This window comes from Melozone crissalis, unplaced genomic scaffold (genome assembly GCF_028551555.1).
Source record: "Melozone crissalis strain CALT ecotype California unplaced genomic scaffold, PUWL_Pcris_2 ptg000034l_1, whole genome shotgun sequence".
Lineage (NCBI taxonomy): Eukaryota > Metazoa > Chordata > Aves > Passeriformes > Passerellidae > Melozone > Melozone crissalis.
Genome location: NW_026535812.1, coordinates 16984833 through 17006274, shown reverse-complemented (window position 1 = coordinate 17006274; position 21442 = coordinate 16984833). Strand labels below are relative to the sequence as shown.

Here is a 21442-nt window from a genome sequence, read left to right as displayed (position 1 = left end):
TGGAGCATCCCATTGCTGCCATAAACCAAAGCAGGGCAGGATGCTCGCCCTGCACCAGGGAGCAGCTCCAGCAGGGCTCAGACAAGCTGTGTTGGCTGCCTCCAGCAGGCACAGGCAATCCATGGGAGTTTGCATCAAATCTGCCTCTGCTTCCCCCTCCCTCTCGTCCCCATAGCAATTCAGCTCCCTGGGCACTCCCCACAATTCAGCCCCTAATTCTCACAACTCTGCTCTGAGTTGCTGCCTTTCCTGTAGTCAACAGGACTCAACACAGTCTTTGTCTGTTGTTGTTCTCAAAGAGCACAGCACCTCCTGCATCCTTGCCCGTTAACAACTCTGCCTTCTGCTTCATTTCTGGAATAGCTTCTGACTCTTTCCTTCAAGCCAGATTCATTAACCAGCTGCTGCAGAGCTGTTTGCCTCCCCCAGGTACTCTGTGCATGTCATTTGTTAATGACTCATCTCAGCCTGGGCTCATTGCAGACATCCCCCTCCTTTTGCAGCACCAAGCCCTTTGCTGGCACACCAGGAAAGCCAAGCATGCAAACAGCTCCATCCCCTCCAACACACCAGCCCCTTCCCTGTCCTCTGTCACCATCAGACATGGGACAGCTCTTTATTCAAAGTGCTATTTCCTCTCTTGCTGCTTTGCTGATCAAAGGCAATGTGAACCAAAGCGTAAATAAAATCCTCACCCCCAGCCAGGCTTTGAGAACAGCAAAAACACAAGAACAAACTCAACAACTTCCAACCACAAAAGAAGCTTCAGTAAACTAATGTGACTCCTGAAATTGGCAGGGAATAAACATCAAGGCCACCAAACTCACATCTACCTCCCCAGCAGACTGTGGCTTGATGAGGAGCTAAAATGATTCCCAAAGGCATTTGTATTCCTCTTGCTACTTTGCAGGACTGATATTAAAAATGGAAAGAGGACCATAGAGCCTCAATAGTCAAATCTAGTGAGGAAATGGATGACCAGCACATGGCAGCTGTCCACACAGCAGGCTAGAAGCAGACACAGTCCATCTCCATCACAGACTTGGGAACACAAGGTCCACCTGCACCTCCTGAGAAGCCATCAGCTGAACCCTGTGAGAAGGTGAAACAGGAGCTAATCCTGCCACTGCTTGGGAAACAGTTCCATTGAGCTACTGGTGAAGGCTTCGTGCTCTGGGCTTATCCACTTAACATCCTTGTTGCATTTCTAGGGGGAGAGAGAGCTGGTAAAGAATCAGAAGTGTCTGGGATTTGACTCAGAGGAAGCTGGAGGGAGACTATTTTGATCTTCCTCTCCAGACTGAAAGCTGGTGTGCCTGCACTGCAGGAGAAGAAAAGGAGAAAGATTTACTTTCACAAGTGAGCAAGTCCTGTGACTGAGGACTGCAAACACACAGATGGCAGAGTCCTGGTAGCAATGAGAGGAAGGCACGTGCATTGCACGAGCAAATGCAGGTGACAGCTGGCTGCAGGACTGGAGCATTGTCACACTCCTCTGCTTAAACAGCTCCCCTGCCTGCCCAGGAAAAGAGCTTCTCTTTACAGAAGTGAAATGCAGGAGCCAAACTACAAAGCAGCACTCTGCTAGATGCAAAGGAAGGAACTGACTGGCCTAAGAGCACAACTCTGAACCTTCCACAACCAGGCATCAAAGCTGTTTAGGCTCAGGACACGGGGCTCAGCTACCAGCTTTGCCACACATCCTTCTGCACAAACCTGGACAAAGATGAACGACTGACAAAACGTAAAGAGGCTTCCCTGTCTCCCAGATGCATCAGAGAGATCAGTCAGACTTCAGTCAACATACACCAAGAATCAAATATGCTCAAGTGAACAAGTGCCATTGGACAACAAGCCTAAAACAGCCTCCAAGTCAAGACTCCAGACTCTGACATTAAATCACCATTTTTAATTTTTTTTCTAAAATGTACTTTTTTATGAATTGCTGTTCCAATGCTTCCCCCTTAAAAAAAAACCCCACACCATGCCAAACTAGGTGCAAATCACCTGAAGTTAGTTTGTAACAAATAAAAAAACCGCCCACAAAACAAAGGCTGAAATGCTTTAGAATCACAACAATGTACAAAAAAAAAACCACAAAAAAAAAGGAGGAAAATACAACCTGAAAGTGTTCAAAATTCAGAAAGACTCATCAAGTCCATTGCTTCAGCAAGGGGATGCTGCTGCGACCCCTGCCAGTGGGTCCTGGGCCACCAGCCTGCCTCCATGCCAAACAGGCTCCTCTCCCACTGCCAGCATCCAAGGAAGAGAGAATGCATTACCCTTTGAAGGTATCAATGGGGGAAACAACTCACAAGCAGCTCTGGGAGGTCACATCACATTCAGGAGGAATAGTTTCTAACATGCCCCTAACCACCTGCAAGGTCTGTGTGAAAGAGCAGCCTGCTTCCTCCTCGTTGTACTGATGCCTCAGAGATGCAGAACAGTGCTTTACATCTGTGAGAGATTAAAGGGCTTAGTAAGGGCAGTAAACAGACAGTTAAGTAAACAGCCCAGCACTGGAACTCATCTTCACAGAGCGAGGTAGTGTGAATTTCACCCCAGTTTAAAATAGACAGGGGTAGTGGAAAGGCTGAAGGCTTCCATGAAAAGCAGTTCCTGGCCTAGAAACCTTCCTGTGCTCCCTTTGGGAATGAAAAGATCTGTGCTGATGGCTTCCTCACTCCCAGCCTGGCTTTGGTAGCCACACTTCAATGGGATTCACATGCTTGCTAGAGAAGCTGTCCCATGATGTGATTCAGTAGAGCAGCTTCCTCAAGGTTAAGCAGCAATGAACTGGCTGGGAGGGAGCAAAACGGCCCACAGATATTTTGGTTTTTTCCTGCCCCTTTTGGTTAGTCCCTCTCTTTAAAAGTCCCTCTTGACAGGACCAGAGCAGGGACACCCTGAAAACTCATAGGAGCTGCACAGTGTAACTTAGCCAGGTGCTGCTAACTGGGAGCTGTTCAAACAGGGCTTTTACTTGCCAGCTGGGAAGGGACTGGCCCAGAACCCACTGAAAAAGGAGACGCAGGCCCTTTTTGCTCCTCCTGTTGCCATTCCTAACTGAATGACATTAGATGGCATGTTCTAGTGACGGCTGGAGACCAGCCCTTTGACTTTGGACATCTTCTTTGTGGGCTGCCTTTGTTCTGTGTGTGGAGGGCACTCTCGCTCTACCAGCTGCTGTTCCATCTCCTGTGCCGACGACGAGGCTGTAGCTTTTAATGTTTTCTTTATGTTTGTGACCTGGCCAAGAAGAGACAGTGAATCAGCACCTGCTTCTTCCTCCCCTTCAGCAAACACTCTGTTCATAAACATATTGAAAAATCCCTGGTGTATAAGAGTGGAGATTATAAAAGAGACTCTCCCAGCAGTAACATGCTCTCCATTTGAGTTTAATATAGGTAATGTTTCATCCTCATTTATAGACAGAGCTGATGGTATTTCCAGTCTGGAATAACTAGGGATTACTTTTTTCCTAAGAGACAGTGGTACAATATTGTACCACCCTTCTATCTGGCTGGAGGGACCTACTACTGCCCTGGTGGAGAAGGAGCCATCCTACCATTCTGTCAGCCAGACACAGGAAGGGGAAAGGAGACCATGAAGGAAAAATTTACTCTCAGGACAGAGCTTAAAAAGCAAAAATGCCATTTGGCCTACCTGACTACCTGAGACACAGGTATTTGCTAAGAAGCAGGAAAAGAAATTGGTTTTGTGGGAAGTGGCAGTAATGTTTCTGCTACTCTGGCTGAAAAGGAGAGATACAGCACTAAGCACCATCCTTGATCCCCTGGAATTCTGCAGGGCTCACCACAAATGCAGTGAGCAAACCATCAAAAAAACCCCAAGGTTTGGGAGTCAGGTGTGCCAACTCCAAGCCAAAGGCATGAGGCAAACCAAAAGTGCTATGGATACGGATAAGGCCTCCAAGCAGGTGCAGACATAAACCCGCAGGGATGATAACCCCTGAGGCAGCGCCTTGGGAGCCCATCCCCGCCTCCCCAGCGCCGGGGCCGAGGTTCAGGGCCGGAGCGCGGGCTCGTGCTGCCACCTAGCGGCGGGAGCGCGCAGGGCCCGGCCCGACACGGGGGAGCCGCCGCGGGCACTCCTGCAAAAGCAATTGAGGCTCCGGAGATTTTTAACTACACTTCCACGTTTTACAGAGAAGTGACTTTTACCCCCTGCCTGCCTTGTACGAAGGGAATAGAGTTGCAATAAAGATTTGTGGTAAAAGCATAGTTTTCCTAATGAATCAATACAGGAAACCACAATTAGTGCAGTCACCTAGCCTAAATTTATAAAAATTTATCAATAAAACGTCCACCCTGCTGGACGCCTGATGTTTGTGGTCATACTAGCACTCAGAAGCAGATGTGTTTTCTTTCTACCCCATGCCTGATTTGCATGATTGTCAGCCTTCTTCTGAGAGCTGTGACCACCAACCAGGTGTTTATCATAGAGATTATTTCCTTCAGCAAACAAACATTTATCCAACAGCATAGGGGCCTGAGATGACTGTACTCACCTCCATCTCTACCTGCTGCTGAGTTCGGTGGTGGTTCTCTTTGTACTGGTTGGCTCTAAGTACTTGCTGCTCAATTCCTAAAAGAACTGCTTCACAGCCATCACACCTGCAAGATACAAATGATGTCAAACAGTGTTTACAAATTCTCCCTGGAGCAGCTCAATCAGGCAAACTGAAAAGTCACACTCATCTAAAAGTTTAAGAGATTATTAAATTTATACTTCCTGCTTAGAGTTGCAAAAAGCTGGTAAGAAAAAGCTTTGCTGTGTACTTGATGCATTTCTCAGCACTCTCTAGAGAGTCTGTGTTACCCTTACCATCAGAGAGTAACTGCAGGTTCAATGCACTTTCATCTTCCTTTTCAGAGAGAATCACAGCTTAAACAGGATGCAACACAGTATTCAAATGTAAAATTTTTAAATTATAGAAAAAAGTAATATTGATATAATCCTCCTGCCTGTTAAGTGTTCAAATGACAAGAGCACTCAGCATGGAACTCAAGAACTGGAAAAGACAAAAAGGGAATTGGCAGTGGGTTCACTGTTACCTTCCAAACAATGCTGCAAGGTCCTGGAAGCTGTCAGAGCCCTCCCACCGTGATGGGACTGAGGGAGTTGGAGCAGAGAAGCAAAAATCCTGCCCCCACCACAGGACAGCATATTTGCCCAGCAGTTTAATTACTTTTTATGCACTCATTACCATAGCAACTAGGAAGCAATTCCCAGTCAGCTCAGGACCTGCCATGGGCTCCACAGTCTATGTAGAAATTTCTTTAGGTGGGAAGGGAATCCTACCAAAAGATGAGAAACAGCTTCCTGGCAAAGGTACAAAGAGATAATGCCCCAGTCCCACTACAGCTGCAGACAGGCTGCATTTGCAGGAGCAAAGAGAAGACAAAGCCACCTGAAACTTCAAACTTGAAGAAACATCCCGTCCAAAGAGCTGTGATTCTTAAGAATTTGCCCACACAGTTCTCAACACAGTGAAAAAGGCTGAAAAGTAACAGCTCTGCCCTCATTATTAAGTGCTGCAGCTCCCACCACAGAACCATGAGTCCAGTTTGGCACCTCCTTCTGCAAAGTCCTTGACTCGTCACTGGGCTCTGCCATGTAAAAGCTACAGTGAGAGCAGAAGCTCACAGTGTGGTAGAGTTTGGCTTGATATGTAATACAAACTGAATCCCAGATGGGATCTTGGAAAACTTGCCCAACAGACTCCTCCTCCAAGTGCCTACTTATAGCATAAGACTCCTGATTAATGGAACATGGTGAAATTGAGCCAGCACTTGAAACTGTGAGGGGGAAAACAGGACAAGCTATGTACAAGGAATAAGGAGGGTGGAGAGACTGCCTCACCATTCCTGGAGTGTTTTGACAATGTTACTGATGTCCTTCTTCTGAATGTCTCTGCCAATACAAAAATCCACCTCTAACACCTGGTTTCGCTGATCCAACTTCCCCTGGATAATATCTGTGTAAACTGCTTCAATAATGAGATCTTCCAGCTCCCTCAGATTCCTCATATCCAGGTCCTTCAGCAACACAGAATAGGGAATGCACTAAAAACAGCAAGATCAAGAGTAAGTTAACAGTCCTAGAGCAAAATGAATGGCTAAGTCTCAAAAGGTTGAGACTCAAATGCTTATTGTATCCTACAATTTGACCTACAGGTGCAGCAGTGACTGATCATGGCAGAACAAATGCTTGCCAGGCTGTGAAATATTCTGACACAACTTTGGTAATTCCTGAGGCTTTGGTATAGTATAGCACATTCTAGAAAAAAAAGGTAAATGGAATTGTAGAAGAAATTAAGAGTGTTGCATAATTTTCTCTAGAAGAAAAAGTTAGTGTTTTAAAGAATCATTCTCCATCTCCAGCAGTGAAAAAAAAGCCATACAAAGTTCCCAGACCTTCCTCACCAATCTGCATGTCAGTTCAGACACCCCCACACTTCACCCATGGAAGTCCACTAAGTCAATATCCCAAATGCACATGGAAAGCACAATGTACCCTACATGTACTTTCCCAGTATAGGATTTTTTTTTGTGAGTACCCATGCAGTCTGATACAACTTCAGTGCTCTGGAATGGATGCCATTTTCTAAAACAAAACCAAGAGACAACAGCTGTCAAACCCCACACACTTTACCTTCATCCGGGAAGCCAGACTCACGATCGTCAAGTGCTTCAGCTTGTTTTTCTGAGTCACTGTTAATTCAGGCAGGTTATCTTTGTTTGCTGTTAATGTCAAAAAGACAAGATTCAGGACTTCACTTTGAAAATTGCATAATCCAGGCTGCAGAACTCCAGGCTAGTTATGCTACACTACACCCTGAAATACTGAACACCTCCAGCTAATGTGGGTGCTGGCTGGTGAGCAGAACGTGCTGCTGCAGATAAACTGGCACAACCAGGGAGAGAAGGGGAAAAGTTAAGAACAACTTGGCAATTCCATTCTTATCTGCTTCTTTAGTAATTCTGGTTCTGGAATTATAAGGTAATTCATAACTGGTGCCCTGCTGAAACAGTTGGTCAATGGCTTTGCTTCTACCAAGTAATTTTTGTTTCATTAACAAGCTGACAGAAAAAAATCTTCCCCCTTTGCTGATGTAGTTGCAAATACAGCTGGTTTTATTTCTTTGAAGAGCTGCAGAATTTAAACTGCAAAGTACCAAGCTGAGGAAGAGAGCAGAAATCATTAATCTAGATGGCCACACTGTCACTGTATTATATCCATGTGCCTCATGAATATTTAAAAAGAGAAAGGAAACTGGCAGCCCTCCAAAGCCAAGAAACTCTTTAAAACATCTACTTTAATGGAAATTAGTGTTTCAGGGCCACTCAAGTTCTCCCATCCATCCCACCTCATCCAGTGCTCTTCATTTTGACTGCTTTTCCCTCTTTCTCTTTCTTCACTAGAAAAGGAAGAATGAACTGTGCTGTCACACAGTGACACAAGAGCATGGACAGCAAGCACATCCTCTAATCAGTCACAGAATTCATGAGGATCATGTTGCTCCACAGACACTGGAATTTCCAGTCCTTGCACTTTAAGATGCCACTGCTCCTTACAGGAACTAGATAGCTCATCCACCACCCTGAGAAACAGCACTATGACAGAATTATTTGTCACACTCTGTAATGGTCTGGATGAGGCTGCTACCCACAAATGAAGCATTAAATTGTAGCAGAATGGAAGCATAAGCACTAGAGATAAAAGCACATTTCAACAGATACAAAGATGATTCACACATAGTCTTTCTAAAGCTGTATAAAAGTCATTATTTCAACTTGTATTCTAGCTAAGAAATTATTCACTTTGTTTCAGCAATGCCGTCACGGAATAAAAGGTTATCTCACAAACCACATAGGTTTTTATAAATAATGCAGAACAATTTTGTCTAAGTTTTCTGCAGTTTCCATAACTGGTGTTATCTAAATTCCCATAGAGATGTCTGAAATTTCCCTCTGCAGAGGTAAGTGGCCTGTGAACATCACTGAATTCTGCTGCAGATGAATTCAACCCAGCACTGCAGTCCCATCCAAACCAGCAGCACCCCAGAGTCTCTAACCCTTCCTTTCATTTTTAGCAAGCAAAAAGCACACACGACCCAGACCCCTACAGAAAATTCTCCTCCTAAGCAACTCCTGTTCCTGGATGCTTTCACCCAGCCACTCTACACCTGGCATGTAAGGAAGCCAAGAATTGCCTGTGCCAGTCCTGAAGGGCAGCCCAGTCCCAGCCCCTGCAAAGGGGCAGCAGTCTCTTACCCACATAGTCCCGGTAGGTTCCGTATGCAAACAGGTTCAGCAGCTGGAAATAAGCAGCATTAGAGCCCTCAGCAAGCTGCATGGGGAGAAAAGAAACATCACATAAAATGGGCAACACAACCCTGAAAGGCACCTTCTCCAGAGAATGGCTGAAGTCTGCACAGGACTTAAGCAGAAAAGCAATTCTAATCCCAAGCTGGACCCTCCCAAGGCCTCAAGAGCAGCAAATTTCAGGAGTTTTAGAGTCAAGATGATCCAGCCAACTCTGTGCACTGGAACTTAGCTCCAGTTTGGACTGTCAATGCTTTGTGTGGCAACTTGGGAGGAAAAGAAAAAAGCAAATCTTAACCCAGCTGACAACCTACAGGGCCACTCCTCTTATCAGGTGATAAGCAAGCAGGTGATGGTGATGGCTGGTGAGGATCCTGTGAAAGCTGGGACAGTTTACCTGCAGAGCCACCACAGCTTCAAGCAAAGCAAGCTGGGACACTGCACTGGAGTGCACTTGGAGGTAACAGCTCCTCTCTTGCTGCAAACACTCCACTGGAATAATGGCAGCACCAAGCAGTGATTTTTATTGATTGGGTTTTTAATACCATTAGCTGCACACAAACCCAGGAAAAAGCCAGCATTTGTCATTTGATACTGAATAACCATTGAGGTGCTTTTGTGCATATTTAAGGGCCTGTTTGGAAAGCCAAACTTGCTGTACACTGTGTTACTCCAGCTGCAGAGATACCAGCTTAGATTCCTTCATTGTAGAAGAGGCAGGGGCTGGCAAAGCACTCTCAGCAAGAGCTCTGGAACTTGCTTTCCACCTTGGTTTGCAATGGTTTGGATTTGGTTGCCACCCAGGCCTGATCCACTAGACATCTGTTCACAAAGACTTTTGGAGAGCACTGAAGTTCTGCTTTCCAGGACAGTAAAGAAGTAGAAAGGGATTTTTCCTTGTTGGCTGCCAAAGTTCCTTCTTAAAAGTGCTACAGTGCTGCTGCCAGGTTTTTGCTGTGCTAGCAATTGCCTTAAGGTAGCAAAGCTTTCTATAGGTGTTCTTTAACACCTAACATATACAGGCAAAAGCAAGGTCATTCTCTTATTCAGAAACATCTCTCAACCCAGGTAAGTTGCAACAGGCCCTCCTGGCACAGAAATTTCACCCACAGGCTGCCTGTGGAAACTTCTGGAGATCCCTTATGCCAGTAGTGCAGAAGGGGAATTAGAATAAAAACTCAACTCTTACCTCTTTCACATTTGTTAACTCCAACAGCTCTCCAAAGACATAAACCCCAGGAGCTTCCAGCACTTGATTTATAAGAGCAGTCAGAGCTGAGCCACTTGTTCCTTTGGCTAGTAAAATGAACTGCTCTAGAAGATTGCAGGATGGCTTCTGTTCTCCTGCCATTCTAGGTTTTCAATCTGTCAGTAAAAGAACATAATATTAACACATCCTTTCTCCTCTGCTGGGCTCTGCCTGCCAGGGGACCAGGAGGAGCTCAGCACAGCAACATTTCAGCTGCCAGCCTTTTCTTCAGCATTCAGGGGACAGGCCAAAAACCCAGCAGGTTCAACTGCTGATTTAGCTGGGGAGCAAGGATGACTCCCACAATTTCTAAGCAAAATTTCTGTCTGAGCAGTTCCCTAAAACTTATAACACAAGAGTTTAGATTTCATGCTGTTTCCAGACTTTTCCTTCTAGTGATGCTGCCAAATAATGCCAACTCTAAAGATGCTTATTGATACACTTGACTGACTTCCTCCTTCCTCATTACACAGCTCCAAAGCAGCAACAGAACTCCCTGTGAGGGACTGATGCACTCTGCATGCCCACACATCCACCTTTTCCTATTGATATAGTGTGAATTCCACAGAATTCCCATTGCTTCCTGAGCCCAAAAGGCAAAAACAACTGTGAGGGGCCTGTAAGCAGCTCCCCTGTCTGCACTGGGCAGTTCAAGTGTTTGGGGTTAACTGGGAAGCTTCAGTGATAAAAATCTCCTTTCTACAAAGGCTCTATTTAAGTCCCTGTAAAGAGAATCTTTGTCTTCTGCTGCTGCCTGACATTTCTGGTGTGCATGCTGTCTCCCAGCACCAACATGTTGCTTTTGAAATGTAAACCACTATTTATGAACAAGTTCCACAAAATGAGCTGTTTGTTTACAAACAACCAAGACAAAACTTCCCAAGCATGTTATTCAGAGACCAAACGAAGGACTGAGCAGATAAGGGAGGTTTTGTGTTCTGTTTCTATGGGATAATTATCAAGCAGAGGGCACAACCTTGATGAAAGCCAAACAGCAGAGAACCTGTCTGGCTCTGTGTGACCCACCCTTGTGGGGGCAGCACAGTCACACGGGGGCTTTGCTGTTCCACCCGGCCTAACCAAATCAAGGCTTGTGAAGGCACCACAGCTTCCTGTGTCAGTCAACTTCTAAAAATGCACTTCACTTTGTTCTATTGCACCTGCAGGTACAAACGGTCTGAGCTTTAGAGGGCAGCCTTTAACACTCTCCACGCTGAGATATCTCAGCCCCCCAAGTCTCTCTGGGGTTCTCTCCACCAGGGGCACACGTGCAGCCTGGCTGAACAGCACCTCAGCTCTGCCAGAAACCCCTGCACTACACAACAGTCAGTGTGCCTGCCTGACACATCAGCGTGCTCCCTCTGCTCACAGAGAGGGCCATTTCCTCACGAGACAACACGGATTGACTGTACTGGGAATGAGATTCAGATTTCACAGTTCTTTTGTCCTCCCTCACAGGTGATCAAACCACACGCTGGTGTGTGAGGTTACAAAAGACTGCCTGGCTGTATCCATGCCCGACGGGGAAGAGATGCCAATTCTCTGCCCCTTTCCAAATAAATGTTCAAACAATTGCGGTGCTATTGCAACCTGTGCGCACAGCCGTGTCACAGGGAACACCTCGCCGTTTCCAAAGCCCATCACCCCGCGGAGAAGTGACTGAAATACAGCACACCCTCCAATGTAGCTTGTCCAAAAGCTACAACAACCCAAGCAGAGGGACAAGCCGGGCTTCTCTCGCGGCCAGGCCTTTCTCAGGTAGGTCAAGGAGTTTCAGGGCGGGAAGCGGCCCGCAGACCCTGCAGCAGGAGGGCGGGGGTTTCCCGGCCCTGCCGTTCTCCAGACCCCCGGCAGAGCCCTCGGGCCCCACCGGGCCCTGCCGCAGGATGTAATTTACCGGGGGTCCCCCACGGCCGCCCCTGTTCCCGGGAGGCCTCTCCCAGCCCCGGCATTACCTCTCCGCTCCCGGCCTCCCGTCCCGCCGCTGAACCCGCCGCGCCTCAAGCCGCCATGATGGCGGCGCCGGTGTCCGCGCGCGGCTCCTTCCCCCCGGAACGCGCGGGCCGCGCCGAACGTTCCGCCCCGTCCCGGCGGCCGCAAGGAGCGGGGACCGCGGCGCGGCATCCCCGGGGTACCGGGATGGGGACCGGGATGGGGACCGGGATGGCGGTGCTGGCACCGACACAGCCCTGCTCCAGCAGCCACGGAGCAAACTTCATGAGCTTATGCGGGAACAGCTGCTCCGCTGCGTCCCAGCAGCTGTTCAGCATAAGCAATAAAATTCCTGCTTCTCTTTTAGGGGACGCGAGGTCCTGTGGCAGCATCACAGGGGTTTGCACCCCAAAATAACCCGTGCAAAGGGCTGCTGTTGTAAGGCCACTTCGCTATTAGAAGTGGGGCCATTATGAGATTGAATGGAACAGACTCCCCAGGGAAGTGATCACAGCCCCGAGGCTGGCAGAGCCCAAGGAGTATTTGCACAGCACCCTCAGGCACACGGTGCATTCCTGGGGCTGTCCTGGGCAAGGACAGGAGCTGGGCTCGATGGTCCTTGGGAGCCCCTTCCCACTCAGGATATTCTATGATTCTACCAGCTGAGCCCCTCAGGCCAGTCCTCATGGGAAATGGCAAGAGATGGAGTGAAGATAGAACTGATGTTGAACTCCACAGAAAAATGCTCCATACAAATATAAACCAAAGGGCAGAGCTCTGGCTGTGACATGAGGGAGCAGGGAGGGAACTGGAAGGGTTAACATCCTCCCCAGGGCATAAATCAGGAGCCAAAAGATGCTTGAAAGGGTATCAACACAAGGGTGGAAACAAAAGGGAATTGGGGGTTGTTAACCTCCCCAAGGTTTGTAGGCTCATCCATGCCATGTTGTGAACAAAATGTTAAAAATCCTTCAGCTGAGAGCAAAGTGCTTCTGGCTTTCAGTCAGCAAGTCCCTGAAGATCATCAAATCATGGACCAGCATGGTCAGGAGGGAGGAACTTTCAAGGAATGAACATCAGAAACTATTAGGGAAACTGATGGGGCTTAGCCTGTGTCTCAGAGCCATCTCCAGCAGGTCCCTGGGGTCCCATCATCCAGCAGAGAAGGGTGTCAGACAAGGGCAGAGATGCAGGTGTTGGAATGCTGTTGTGACACTCTGGGCTTCAGAGCAAATTGGATGTAAAAAACCAAGCCCTGCACAACAAGGGAACTCAGCCAGGGCTATAACAAGCCAGCCAGTAATTTACTTAAGCCACACTTAGCCCTCATCTGCACAGGGAGGGAGAATTACCTCTTTAATCACATCCTAACCAGGCCCATGGTTCATCCTGCAGACATGCTGGAACAGTTGCCTTGGACAAGCAATGTGTGGCCTCCTTTTTCCCAACACTCACCACAGCTCGAATTCCAGGCTGAAACAGAAATGGAAATATATGATTGTGAGCTATTTTCCATGGATTCTGCAACCTTTTGCCAGAGCCTGAGGGTAAAAATCATCTGTTAGCCCCATGTAGGTCAGGCAGGAGTCCCTGTCCTGATACCTCCCAACTGCTGCCAGCCAGCCTGCCTGACCTGGACTTTGGAGGACAGCATCAGCTAAGCTCAGCTTTTGGGATGGATTTTTGTTTTTAAGAGGAAAAATATGTGGATGTCCAGCTGTCTCAGTCCCTTTTAAACAGCTATTGCAACCTCTTGCTCCACCCACGCAGCTCTGTGTGTGCCAGGAGATGTTAATCCATTTTATCTTTTAATGTTGGCATTATCTCTTGACTCGCCCCACCTCCTCCCCTTGTGATTCTGCAGCCCAGGTCCCTTTTACGCAGCACATAATTCACCTTGTTTCCCTGCACTGCCACAGTAATGTCCCCAAGCTGTGGGGTCCTGGACCCCCAGACTCTGAGGACACTTGACCTCCCCAAGGAGAGGGCCAGCAGTGAAAACACTTTTGTGTTTCTTGTATTTTTCCTTGTATTTCATTGCTCGCCTGTGTGTGTTTCCACAACCCTTCATCCATTCATCCCCATTCCCTGCAGCTGCCAGCACTCACCTCCAGAGCATGGTGAGGGGGAGCTCCCAGGCCCTGCTGAAAAGTTTCTAACCTCTCTTTATTTCCCAGGATGCAGGGACTAAGCTGCTTGCTGGACTCTCAGCCAGGCAAGGAGTGATGTCTGGGTGGCTGCAGATGTGAAGTTGTACAACCTCTCCCATCAGGTGTGGGGAGGGATGAAGCCCCAGCTGGGGCTCTCTGAACTATCTCCCAGTTACTCTGCTCTGCAGAAACACCAAAGGAACTCCTTTACCTGCACCTTGAGAGCAGCTGCTGCAGGAGCAGAGAGGCTGGAGGCATCTTCTCACCTGCAGTGGTAGCTCAGAAGCTGCCACACCTGCCAGAGATGTGAAGGAAAAGTTTTCAGTTCCAAGTGGCACCAAAAGACAGAGGGATTTGCAGCAACTTTCTTGCAAGGAGGTTTTTAAGATGATGTGCTCAAGAGTGCTGTTTGTGTTAATGCAGCCCAAGGACTGTGAGAGATCCCAGGGGTTTTGTCACTCTGAGTTGTGCTGCCACGTGTTCCACAGCTGCCTGGCCCTGCACTAGTGACAGGAGCCTCACACTCCAGCTGTGAGCTCTTCTGTGATGCTCAGGAGTTCCTGAATGAGAGGCCTGTGCCTCCCAGCACAGCAAGGTGACCTTGGGAATTCTGAGACTTGGCCAGGAAATGCAAAGGCTCCAACTTGAAACTCCACAAACATCCCTATCCCTGTGCTAGAGAAGCCCTTCAAAGCTGCAAGAGTTCCCTTCTATGAGATCCACTTGGTCTCTGGCTCCTTCATCTCTGAGGAGCCTGAACAGAGACAGGATGGAGTTACTTATGACTTCTGTAAACCAGCATGTCCTACTTCCACCTGGCAGGCTCATTTCCTACATACAACCAATTGTTTCTGCCTTTCCAGGTCTGCTTTTGTCTTGCTTGCCTTTTCTCCTTGTCACTCTTTTCTCCTCAGTGATATTTGGTCCCTCCTCTTTAGACAGCATGCAATTCCACAGCCTAGCTAAAACCCAGGATGGACTCTTAACAAAATATAGACATATATTGGCACAGCTCACCCCTGGCACTCTGCCCAGGCTCAAAATGACCCCTCCATACACTTAAACTGATGGTGGGAAATTGAGTATGGATCACATACATCAGGAAAATAAATGCTGCCTATTTTTATTATTAAGATCTCTTGTCAGTGATGCTGGCAGTGGCCTTGCCCTTATGCATTAAATGCAAGCCTTTATTAACACTCACAGTCTCCACTTTTGCACAGTGGGTGATTTGGAGGCAAGTGGAGCCATGAGTGAGTGGTGCATTGATGGCACCCTGACTGTTCACTGGTCCTCGTCTGAGGACTGGGTTACAACTGCTGGCTTTCTTTTATCCATGACTTAATGCTTTTATCAGTTGCACTCAGATTGTTAAGAGAGGGGTTAATTAGCTCATGTTAAAGAGCAGACTGGCTTCTGAAATGTGCTAACAAATCTGAGACTTTCCCCTCCACAATCAACTCTGCTACACAAACATAAAGGCTATAAAGATTAATAGAGGGCTGGAGCACCTCTCTGATGAGGAAAGGCTGGAAGAATTTGCATTGTTCAGCCTGGAGAAGGTTCCAGGGTGACATAATTCAGGCCTTTCTGTACCTGAAGGGATCCTACAAGAAAGCTGGAGAGGGACTTTTAACAAGGCAATAGAGTTCTAGTGATAGAACAAGGGGCATGGCTTCAAAATGACAGAAGGCAGATTTAGGTTAGATATAAGGATGGAATTCTTTCCTGTGAGGGTGCTGAGGCACTGACAGGTTGCCTGGCAAAGCTATGGATGGCCCATCCCTGGATGCGTTCAAGGCCAATCTGGATGGTCTCTAAGTCCCTTTCAACTCCAACTGATCTGTGATTCAAATTTCTGCAGCACAAAGAAGGCTGCCTTTGTTCCAGGGGTAGCACACTATTTATCTTTAACCTGCTCCACAATGCTGGTGCTGTTGGCTCCGGCCTCGCAACACGCAGAACCTCAGAAGGGCGAGGTTTGGGAGGGAGCTCTGGCGATCACCCAGTCCAACCCCTGCCAAGGCAGGGTCACCTGGAGCAGATGACACAGAACTGGTCCAGGTGGGCTCTGAAGGTCTCCGGCAGCAGCCGCTCCGGGGCTGAGCACCCGGGTCCCCACATCACCCGAGCTCACGGGCGGAGCTCCGCGAGCAGCTCGGAGACGGAACTTCGGGACCCTCACTGCCCGGGGAGAAGCACCAGCCCAGCTCCAGCGGCTCGGGGCCGCTCGGCCGCCGCTGACGAGGCCCGGGGCGGCTTCTCACCCCCTCGACCGCTCCCCGCTGAGGCCTCCCGGAGCCGGGGACCGCCCGCTCCCCCTGCCCGGTCATCCTGCGGCGCCTCCATCGCGGCCACGTCAGGCCCAACCGAAAAGTCTCGGCGACCGCTGCGCACCCACCCTTGAATGAGGGAGAGCGCTGTCTGATTGGTCAGTACCGCTGTCATTCCTGCGCCAGGAGGCGGGGCGAGGAGGGGACGGCAGCGGCTGATTGGTCGGCGTGGCGGCGGGCGGCCGCTGGCGGCCGCTGGGGTTGGTTGCGCCGGGCAGTGGCGGGTGCGCGGGAGGGAGGGGCGGGGGGTCCTGAGGCTCCGCTGTCACCGCCGCGCTCCCGCCAGGCCCGGCCCAGCCCCGTCCGCCCGCCCGCGGCGCGGCAGGACCATGTCGGCCACGGACGAGCGGGCCAAGGAGATCCTCCGCGGCTTCAAGCTGTATCCTCCGTGCGGGGGCCGTGAGGCGGCGCGGGGGGCGCGGGGATCGCCGCCCCGCTGTGGCGAGGCCCCTGGGGCGGGAGGGGGGTTGCCATGGCAACGCGGCTCTCCATGGCGTCCTTACCCCGGCGGTGGCGGGAGGGTCCCTCGGGACTGGCACCGGCCCTGGGCCGGCCGGGGCGGGGGCACGGGGAGGGAGGCCCGTGACGCCGGGCCGGGGTCCCGTCCCTGCCCTGCGGGTGAGGGGGTCCCTGCGGGCAAAGCCTTCAGCCGGGTGGCGGCGACCACCGCCCCTGCGGCCCCTGCGCGGCGCTGGGAGCGGCTGGGCCGGGGGCGGCGGCCCGGGCAGCAGGAGCCCCCCGCCCGCAGCGAGGACAGCTTACAGAGGGCAGGTGAAGTAGCTCTGCGCCAGGAGGATCTGATCCCCTTCCCTCCGGCCTGCGCTTAAGCACCTCTGCTTGGAAAGGAAATACCTGGTGCTCAGGTCCAGGAGCTGCTAAACACCTTGTTCCTTGTCATACCGTGAGGTACTGGCACATGTCTTGGCCGTGCAGTGTCTTTTATTGCTGACGTATTCTGCGTGTAAATGCTTTTCTGTGCAGCTCGTTTAAAAACTTTTCATGTTGTGGCTTTCAAAAAGCATTCTGATTTTATGCCTGTGGTACCTGGATGTGAATTTAAAGCTGATGAAATGAGATAGATCTGAGCTCGGAAGAGAGGCGAGAGCCTTTGTGCACCAATTCCAACCCAGCATTTCAGCAAAGTAGAGAAAGACTCGACCTAAAGGCCCACGTTCAACCTAAGGGTGTGAGAAATAGTGTAGCTTTATTTTACATGTGGAATATTTTACTGAAGTAAATTCTTCTAAGCTTAGAAAGCAATTGCAAGCTTGCTGTCTTGCCCTTTAGACGTCAGAATATTGTGAGTTGGTTTATATTTCTCTTTTTATAATAAAAAGGACAGAAGTGAAGGAAATATCCTCTTGATCAAAACCTATTATTTCTAAACAGGGTGGTGGGGCTTTTTGTTCTGTGAGATGTTCATAATCTCTATGCCAGCTGTAGCAGGATCTGATTTTCTAGGTTGGATTTAGACAGATAGCTTTTATCAAACTATAAGCAGATGTTTTTCTTAACTTTTTTATAGAATCATTGCAGTCTCCCCCAGCTGTTAGTACTGCATCTGGTTCCTTTGCCTCTGTGCTGGCACTATTGACAGTTCTTTGTATCTATGAAGATGTAGAATTTTCGCTGTCAAAACATAAATTAAAAACCTTTTGTGCTGGCAATTAGAAGAATAAGCTTCTGACAAGACCAGACTAAACTGTTGGTAGAAGTGAGGAGTGCCTTGACAGTTAAGCCTAGGGAGCAAACTTTTAAGTGCTTTTTGCATGTGTTTGTACATAGTCTTTACTGGATAGCAGAATTTACATAAAGGCCTTTGTCCAACTCTGAATGAAATAATACTTTTTGTTGTTTGCTGTCCTACAGAGAAAATGCCTTTTGCTCTTTGAGAGGAAGGATGTCTTGTCCATAGCATGGACAAGAAGCTTTATTGCTTTATTAGAAGCACTCTGCAGTCTGTGTTGAAGTGTCTCAAGTCTAGTCTTCCTTTTTTGTCCTTGCAAAAAAAAAAAAAAAGTTAATTTACTTCTGGCAGGACAGTTTAAGTCAAAATCTGGACCACACTTCTCCAAAAACATGGTAGAGTACCTTGATAGCTGCCACAGGGGCTGTGTGGTGCAAAGTCTGACAAACAGGAAAGTCTGGAGAAGCATTTCATAACTGAAACTCCTAGCAAGCTGAAATAGTTGAGAAACATCTCTGTTGCCTTTAGTAAACCAGAAGAGAGGCTGAGCAGACATTCCTCATTTGTGAGGAAGCCTTGAGACACCACACCATCCCCACAGGAAACTGTTCATGCCCAGCTGTGACCACGCTGCCTGCAAGGGAGACATCAGCTCCATTTCCCTTCCCTGTCCAAGGGCAGGGTCTGTTCCAGGGACAGTTGCAGTTTAGAGATGCTTTATCTTCCAGCCACCCTATTGTACTCATTTAATTAACAGAAAGGAAGAGAGAAATGTGTTCTGAAAAACTCTCCAGTTTATACTTTGACCACCTGAAAACTTTCCCCTCTGCTCCCACAAAGGAGGGAGTTCAGCTCCACCACCTCAAGCACATCTGCAACCTTGGCACTTCAGACTGAACTTGCTTTTAGCACAAGAGAGGAGCATGGCATTGCCCCCAGGGACTGTGTGCAAGGGATTCCTTGGGAGGCAGGAACAGTTGCTAGGGCCAGAAGCATCACTGAGGAAGCAGGCTTCCAAAATAATCCCTGATTTTAACACAACAGCAGACACTCTAGCTGGAAGTCCAGTTCACATTGAGTAATCAGAGTTTCCTCAAACAATTGTGTTTACTTGTGGTTCCTGAAAAGGAGCTAATTACAAGCTTTCCAACTCATTGGGGCATGCTGGATGATTGGTGCATGTGGAAATTAAATTATAGCCTAAATCCACCCTCTAATTTCAATTGAAAGATAGGTTTTCCTTCCTCTATGACACCAGTGCAGAAACATGTTGTGACTAATGTCCCAAAATCCAAGCCAGGAACATTTATTCCCTCTTCTCATGGATTCTACTATTTTAAAAATATTAAAACCAAGGGAAATATATTTGATGCTTGCAGGAAAATGAGAATATTATACGTTATTACACTTATCCTAAGAATTTTTGTGGCACCAGTGAATATTGAACACTAACAGTCCAATAAATATGCTGCAGAAAAATTTTTAAAGCAGGCAGCAAACAGCTCATCACTTGTTCAGGGACAATATTTGCTAACAGAGCTTGTAAGTGTGTTTATCAACAAACTGTTCTGAAGGCACTGCTGTTCTGACCAGCAGTTGTTACACCCAACACAATAGCTACAGGTAGTTTAGTGCTATGAAAATGCACTTGTTTGGCTACAAGCAGCATCAGTCCAGTTGGTAACTGAAGATCCATTTGTGAGAAGTATTAGCCAAGTCTTATTTCTGCAAGTATTTATGCCCCTCTGGTCCTGTGATCTCAAATGCATGAAATTCAATTATGCCTTTTTTTTTCCCCCTCTGGAAGATGGGAGAGTTACTCTGTCAAGCTACAGAAGGGCATTTTACTTGGCCCTCACTCAGCCTTTCAACACATTCTTCAGATCTTGTTCTGTCATTTTATCTTCAGTGTGTACTATTAAATGCATGCATTTGGCATCCTTTATCAAAAGAAAGTAACACCAGTGATGTACTTCCCCAGCAGTCAAAGTTCAGGATTGTTTTATTCTGATGCCTCCCCCTTAAATATTTGTGGGTTGCCTCTTTACCTTTGTTCTGAAATCAACTAGCACATAATTATTTTTTCAAAATGTGCTAGAATAAGGACCCTGCAGATAGTTACCCTGTTTAGTTTAGTTTGGTTTGCCAGCATTTGGAAAGCATCCCTGCTGTAGATTAGAAATGTCCAGTCATGGTTTGCAGCAGCAGATTCACATCCAGCTCTTGAGGGACCACAGTCCAACTTCTTGAAGCAGTTCTTTCTGTGAGGTTTCAGTCAGAGCAGAAAGGAGGAGAGAACCCCAGTGAGTTGGTTGATTCTCATAGGATGGTTAAAGTGCCTCTCCACACAGGAATAAAGACATCTTTGTATTTTAAATCTTACAAGTCAAACAAGATATCACCTTTTATTTGCTTCTGTACAGAGACGTCTTATGAAAATCTCTGTAGGATTAATTGTCCTGTAGCTGTTTATCAGTTTAGGATAAGTTTTTCCATGAACTTCATTTTAAGGCTGGCCTATTCTTCAGAAGTCTCCTGAAACAAGGCAATACAGTGAATATAAGCAAGAAGAGACAACATTAACTGACAGTATTAACTCCAGAACAATTACAGAGTTATGAAACTGAGTTTGTGGTCAGTGTAAATATACACCTGTAGCTCAAGCACTCCAACACTTGCAGGCAAAACTTCTCATGTCAAAGCCTGGCCTACTTTCCTACAGTCCTCAAGTTTCCTGTGCAACCTCTTCCCAGCTCCCAGAGCTTTTTCCAGCTTTATTTTCACCATTGTTTTTCTGCCTAGGAAGTCTTTCTCTTTGAAAGATGAGTAGAGCTGTAGTGAAAATACAGTTACACCAGAATCATTAGGAATATCTATGAGCTTTTATATTACTCTGCAGAGAGGGAAACTTCCAACTTCATCCTGGTCTGCTGTACACACAGGAACTGAAGTTAATGACAGTCTTGTCCATCAATTCCTAGAATAGTCACTGGAATTTGGAACTAGCTTGATTGCAGCATTCCAAAGTTGAGCAATCTAATTAGAAGCAACATTGAAATAAGTTTCCAGTTTCATTGTTAGGCTGGTAGGTGTTAGGCAGGTTATTCATTTGAAATTCTTACCTGCTGCTGTGTTTACAAAACTAACAAGGGAGCAGCTTTAATTGGCTTAAAGATTCCCTTTGGTTTTGAGGTTTCCTCTGTGCACTTCCTTAAATCTCACTCTGTTAGACTCCTTGCAATGGAATAGAAAGACAAACCATCAATTTCATGGGTTAAAAGGAGACACTGGCCAGCCAAAAGATGGAGCAGGACTTGCCAGAAGCTGGGACATGTGCTCTGTAGAGACCCAAATCAGAACTTGCACATAGCTTGCTCTAAAGCAATTTTAAAACACCCTGGAAATCATGAGTTTGTTCTCCCTCATCCATATTTCTGGTTTTTTGAACCCTCTTGCTTTCTACAGAACTTAAAATACTTTACAGGCAGGAGTTGTCCACATTCCCAGTTAGTCTGACTGGAACAAATTCCCACCCTGGCAGCATTGAGAGATCTTTGTTTCAGAGATCAGAGTTTCACCCAGAAGCTTTAGGCTGGTTGTAGTTGGTAGTTGAATGTCATGGTAGCCAAGGTACCTTTACCATATCAGAATTATTTCCAGCATTTGCAGAAGTTCTGCACTATGCAATGATCTCTAATTCTGGCATGCCAGACACAGAGTCATCATGTTTCTTATGACTG

General features: G+C 47.6%; 2 protein-coding genes across 3 annotated transcripts in view; one reads left to right on the top strand and one right to left on the bottom strand.

The window, feature by feature from the left end:
• Positions 1–1239: 1239 nt before the first annotated feature.
• COPS7B (COP9 signalosome subunit 7B) lies at positions 1240–12967 on the bottom strand. 2 transcript variants are annotated; one of them, XM_054282526.1, is made up of 7 exons: positions 12885–12967; positions 9541–9716; positions 8301–8376; positions 6679–6767; positions 5887–6089; positions 4532–4637; positions 1240–3249 (listed from the first exon to the last, which is right to left on the bottom strand). In XM_054282526.1, exons 2-7 carry the CDS (start codon positions 9700–9702, stop codon positions 3091–3093), a joined length of 795 nt encoding a protein of 264 aa, XP_054138501.1. In that variant the 5' UTR covers positions 9703–9716; positions 12885–12967; the 3' UTR covers positions 1240–3090. The 2 variants fall into 2 exon arrangements, with proteins under 2 accessions (XP_054138501.1, XP_054138500.1); XM_054282525.1 differs by lacking the exon at positions 12885–12967 and adding an exon at positions 11556–11586.
• A 3288-nt stretch (positions 12968–16255) lies between these two features.
• Positions 16256–21442, top strand: part of PDE6D (phosphodiesterase 6D) — a 34467-nt gene continuing 29280 nt past the window's right edge. The window contains exon 1 of the mRNA XM_054282527.1: positions 16256–16394. Within this exon, the coding sequence (XP_054138502.1) occupies positions 16345–16394 (50 nt within the window). The 5' untranslated portion in view covers positions 16256–16344. The remainder of the gene's footprint in view (positions 16395–21442) is intronic.

What these genes read in the sequence shown, in the direction of transcription:
- COPS7B (XM_054282526.1), bottom strand. Translation starts at nt 9,702, where the DNA reads ATGGCAGGAGAACAGAAGCCATCCTGCAATCTTCTAGAGCAGTTCATT. An exon ending in AACCTACCGGGACTATGTGG is followed by an intron (nt 6,768 to 8,300) that starts GTAAGAGACTGC and finishes TGACATTAACAG; the next exon opens with CAAACAAAGATAACCTGCCT. An exon ending in GTCTGGCTTCCCGGATGAAG is followed by an intron (nt 6,090 to 6,678) that starts GTAAAGTGTGTG and finishes TGCTGTTTTTAG; the next exon opens with TGCATTCCCTATTCTGTGTT.